Genomic DNA, 5,033 nt, shown 5'->3' with positions numbered 1-5,033 from the left:
GATTAATCTGCACGTTGGTTTAATCTTTAATGATTAATCTGCACGTTAGTTTAATCTTTAATGATTAATCTGCACGTTGGTTTAATCTTTAATGATTAATCTGCACAACGCATTTTATTCTCACAGAATCTGTAAAATTCTAAAAACTTAAGTTTATTTTTAGAAGCTGAGAACTTCTGAAAACATGAAGAACGCTTCCAGTCGTGTAAACCAGTTTATTTATGCTGAAAGAACAGAAAGCAATGATGAGACCGAGCCGGGGTTGGGGGTGGGGGGGGGGGGGGGTCAGACAGCAGCCCAGACCTTCTGCACATTCACACATTCAGCTCAAGACCAGAGCTGCTGGCTCGTTTCTTCTTGGTCTCCATTTTGGAGAAAACGTCTGCACCTGCATGCGCGTAGCCAGGGGGGGTTCGGGGGGTTCGAACGAACCGCCCACTTTGCCAATGAAGTCCCACCTACAACTCCCGCGAGATATAGAACACATTGACCTTGACAGAGTTGTTGATGTGTTTGCAAACAAACACTCGAGGAGGATGGAGCTGGACTCACTTGTCTATCCAGAGATATAAGATGTTGGACAAAACTGTCTTATGCATTGTAAAAAAAAAAAGGTTTTGCAAAACTACATTTGTCTTGAGAAATTTTAATCTTACTCTATAGTGTCATTTTTTTATGTGTAGATGTGGATTGTATTGTATTTTTCAATTCATTAATTTCATTCATAAAAAACAATGTCTAACAAAGCAAAGTAAAAAGATGAGTTATTTTTGCAATTGAAGTAATGTTATTATTTGCGGGCTTAGTTTGCATTTATGTTGTTAGAGTTAAGGAGTGGTACTGTGCCTTTAAGAGGATGACGTCTTTCATTCTTCTTCGGTGTTTTTTTTTTTTTTTTGTGTATGTTCGGGCGGGACTCGGGAGTACCGAAGTGTTCGTTCGTGTCTGGGATGAGTTCTGAATAGAAGACTGGACACACACACGCTATTCCCCTCTCAGTGTGTTGCTCTTTCTCCACTCACAACCGCCTATTTGGTAACACAGATTTACCTCACACAGCAGTGTTTTAACTAGCTAGCTAATTAGCTTGTTTACACATTTGAAGTTATGTGTACCACCGCCAATGAACCAATCAGAGTAGTCCTACAGGTCCACTTTTTCTTCAAACGAACCGCCCCTCATAAAATCCTGGCTACGCCTATGACCTGAACGTGGACCTGAAACACCTCAGCTCTTTGGCAACAATGAACAGATTCCAGCTCCTCATCCTCCAGCTCCTCCTCCTCCAGCTCCTCCTCCTCCAGCTCCTCCTCCTCCTCCTCACAGGTACAAATACTTCTTGAGTTCACTACATGTTTCTACACTAACCTGGACACTTAGAAGACACGACATGGATCGTGTGTTCCCACGGCTCCTGGGCCTCGTCTTTGATCTTCACAGAAACGGAGCCACAGTTTGATCAGCTGATCAAGGTGAACACACAAACTATGGCTGAAGTTCGTAGAAGCTGAGCTCCTTTCAGAAATGATCCAAATTACAAACATGTCTCCCGACAGTCACGATATTCAGGATCAGCAGTCGAACGTCCATCTCTTACAAACAGGAAGTCAAAAACTGAGATTTACTGCGTGTTTAACGCAGAACGGTTCATCGTCCTCCCAGTCCCTCTCTGCTGTGCTGCTGCTCTGCATCCAAAACCACATTTATGAAGATTGTCGTTAAGACGGAGCCGACTCTTTGATTCCTCTTTCAAACAGAAGCATGAAGACGAGACCAGATGCAGTTTTGATCCCACAGGTGGAACAAAGCGACTCAGATGCAGCAGTTTGTAAATACAGGACCTTACGAAGATCTTTTATTTTTTTAAAGAACCAAGAACGATAACCGTAGTGATGAGTCTGGTGGAGCAGAGGACTCACGTCAGACCAGACTCCTCCAGGTTTCTTCATTTAGAATAACTCTGCTGCACAGAAAGAGACCCAAGAGATGTTCAGGAATGGACCCTGATCCTTTTGAAACACTTGAAAGATTTGAAGGTGCTTTGACAGCAAACGACCTCTTTACAGTCCTGATCATCATTTCTGGAAGTAGCCTCGTCGTTTGCTGTCTTCATCAGGTTCTTCTGGACCTCCTGGTTCAGAGCAGATCTGTTCGCTCCATAGGAACTCTGAATGAAGGGAAGATGTGGTTGGTCAAGCAAACCGAGCGCTTTCTGCACCCGAGCTGTTCAAACTTCCATCGGATGGATAAAAGAGGAGCTGCTCGGCCGTCAGCGCTGCTTCCTGTGGCGTTCTTCAAACGTGTGGCACAAAGACGATCAGCTGATCCTACAAGTCTTTCTGCTTTAAAAAGGAACCAGAACCCCACAACGCACAGCTCCAAGTGACGACGGGCTAATATTGTGTAGTGGGAGCTTGAAGGCCAACCAGTGGGAGATGAGTGATGAAAGCAAGCTTCAGCGTTGGACCGTCCTCTGGAGCTTCTGAAGGTTTTAAAGGCCAGCTTGAGATTTATTGCTTCTCTGAGCAACGTTCGCTGCTCATGTGAAACCTAACCCTGCTTCAGACTGACCACACGGCAGCGAGCTCCTCGTTCCACCATATTTACAACCATCAGGTCCAGTTCTTGGTAGTGGGCTGAACTGAACAGTTTGTCCAAACCACACGTCAGGTTTTAATTTTTATATTTCACCACGTTGTGACGGCGGCTCTTGTTGATCAGCGATCTTCACAGGATCTTTGCATCAATGTGATGAAGTCCAGATTACCCAAACCCGTTTTTATAACACGTGCTTGTGAGCCGAGGCAGAAAATGATCTCACGTTACTTATTTTACAGCTCCTGCAGAAGTGCTCGTCAGCCTCTTGTTGCCCGGTGCTGAAGAAACGAACCCACAGGTGAGACCTGAACGTGGTTTTAACCTTCGTCTTGTTTTGGTGTGATATGCAGTAAAGACGGACCGGTTGTAACCGTGGTGATATTTTTGTAAAACGGTCCATTCGTGGTTCTGATGCGGCAAAGAACAAGTGAAATAATCGGGTTGTTGTTTAAACGAGTCTTGAACAAAGACCAGCTCCCATCCAGATGGATGCCAACAGTCCCGCTGCACACAAGAACGTCTTTTAGTCTCTGAAAGGATCAAATATTATTATTTTACTCGTAATGCCTCGTGGTATTTATGAATGCAAGGAACTCGTTTCCTGGAAAGTACAAAGACTGGAGCGGTGCCGTCGTGTCCCAGGGGTCGGCCGTGTGTTGAAAACTCGGCACAGTCTGTTCCACATCGTTAGGAGTGAAAAATAAAAATGAAAAAGGCAGATATGAAGTTATTTTAGGAGCCTTTCCTTCCACTGTGTCTCTTAGATCCAAAAAATACACAATTTTATTCTCATGTATGAATCATTCACGCCGTGAAGGTTCATATTCTAGAAATCTTCATGGTTCTCTTTTCTAAACTACGACTGGTCCGACGCCGAGGTCCGACAGGGTTTTGTAAAAGTGTCTGCAGGCGGGAAGAGGCACTGTCTTGTGTTTTAAGAACCTGACGGTAAGACAGAAACATGGAGTCATGCGAAGACGGTCCTGGTCAAACCCACAGCGTCCTACTCTTTGTCTCCATCTTCGCTGCTTCCTGCAGAACAAACGACACAAAGCAGAAAGAAAAGCTGCAGCTGTTCTCAGGAAGGTTGCAGTAAAATGATTCGGCGCTACACATCTGTTCATTTCTCTTCCTGCCGTGTCTACAGAGCAGGAGCTGATCGTAAACTGCAGCTTCATGTAGTCCCACGTCTCATTTAAATCCCATTCAGTCCTGTTTTAATGACGTGGTCCAGTTTTAGAGGCTTCGCACCAGTTTGCAGCACTGACTGGGTAACTGGTCAAAACATTTATCGTGTTTCGATCCTTACTTCCTGTCGAGCAGCAGAAAATGTTTGCACCATTTCTGGGTCGACCAATTAAAGTAATCTGTAACTGGAGTAAAACACCAACTGAGGGCTTTTGAGATAATTCATAGAAAATTAAAAATGTATTTATTGTCTAATTGTTAGCTGTTGTTATAGCTATAGTTGTTATTTTTATTTATTTTAATGAAGCTGAAATACGTCTGCCTGCAAAGGCTTTGTGGTTCATTAGTTGAAAACTTTGGAAACTTTGCTCAAAGTGTTGAAGCATTCAGGCTTCAAGCTGCTTTTAAATAATCCAGATAGAAAAATCTATCAAAGTTAAATCAGGTCCTCAGGACAGATTAAATAACAATAATAATAATAAAAGTATATATATATATATATATATATATATATATATATATATATATATATACACACTTCACCTCACCACTCGCTCCCCACGAGATCGGACGCTTCCCTCCCTCCCTCTCCGCTTTGCTGCTCTGTCTGTCTGTGAAACTGCTTCTGAGCCTCTCTACATTTCTTCCGAACCATAATTATGGACTTGATTTGATCAGTTGGTCCCTAATTTACAACATTTCTTGAAGAGAAGACAGGCTTTAGGCGAGTCGATTTGCCCTGTTGGCACGCACGCAGCTGGATATCTTATCGACTGGAAGACTTCATGATGTGTCTATCTCTGCTGCCATCTGTGGATTTTAAGGACGCATATTTACTTGGATTCACGATAACTGGTTCCTGCTTTTTGGATTCAGCTGGTGCTGGTTTTATCTACAATCAAGGAAGTCGTCAGCAGCAAATTTGGACCCGATCACGCTGCTTGCCTTTATGATGGCTTGGTTCGTGTCTCGAGTACCCAGACTCAAATGCTTTGGGCTGAATGGATCAGATCTCGGGGATTTTACTCAGTCACGTTCCATCGGTGTGGCCATGTTAATTTGGACATTTCAGAACCGAGTGGACCAACACAGACTCAAGGTAGATGTCATTAAGTTCTGCCTGTCCCCAAAACAACTGTGTTTATCTGAATTTGGCTCCCTTGGCTGGCCTTGAAGGTCATCTTATCTGAATTCACCTGGAGAACATGTGATCTGATGCTCACCACCCCCTCCCTGAGGAATTTCCA

General features: G+C 43.7%; 1 protein-coding gene across 1 annotated transcript in view; it reads right to left on the bottom strand.

Moving 5' to 3' along the window:
- Positions 1 to 825: 825 nt before the first annotated feature.
- The window catches only part of aatkb (apoptosis-associated tyrosine kinase b), a gene marked incomplete at its 5' end in the record, with an annotated part of 20,496 nt that continues 16,288 nt past the window's right edge, over positions 826 to 5,033 (bottom strand). Inside the window, 1 exon segment of the mRNA XM_037691679.1 lies at positions 826 to 3,630. Within this exon segment, the coding sequence (XP_037547607.1) occupies positions 3,602 to 3,630 (29 nt within the window).

The sequence above is a fragment of the Nematolebias whitei genome, chromosome 17 (assembly GCF_014905685.2).
Source record: "Nematolebias whitei isolate Nwh7 chromosome 17, NemWhi1, whole genome shotgun sequence".
Taxonomy (NCBI): domain Eukaryota; kingdom Metazoa; phylum Chordata; class Actinopteri; order Cyprinodontiformes; family Rivulidae; genus Nematolebias; species Nematolebias whitei.
This window is presented reverse-complemented; position numbering and strand designations above follow the sequence as displayed.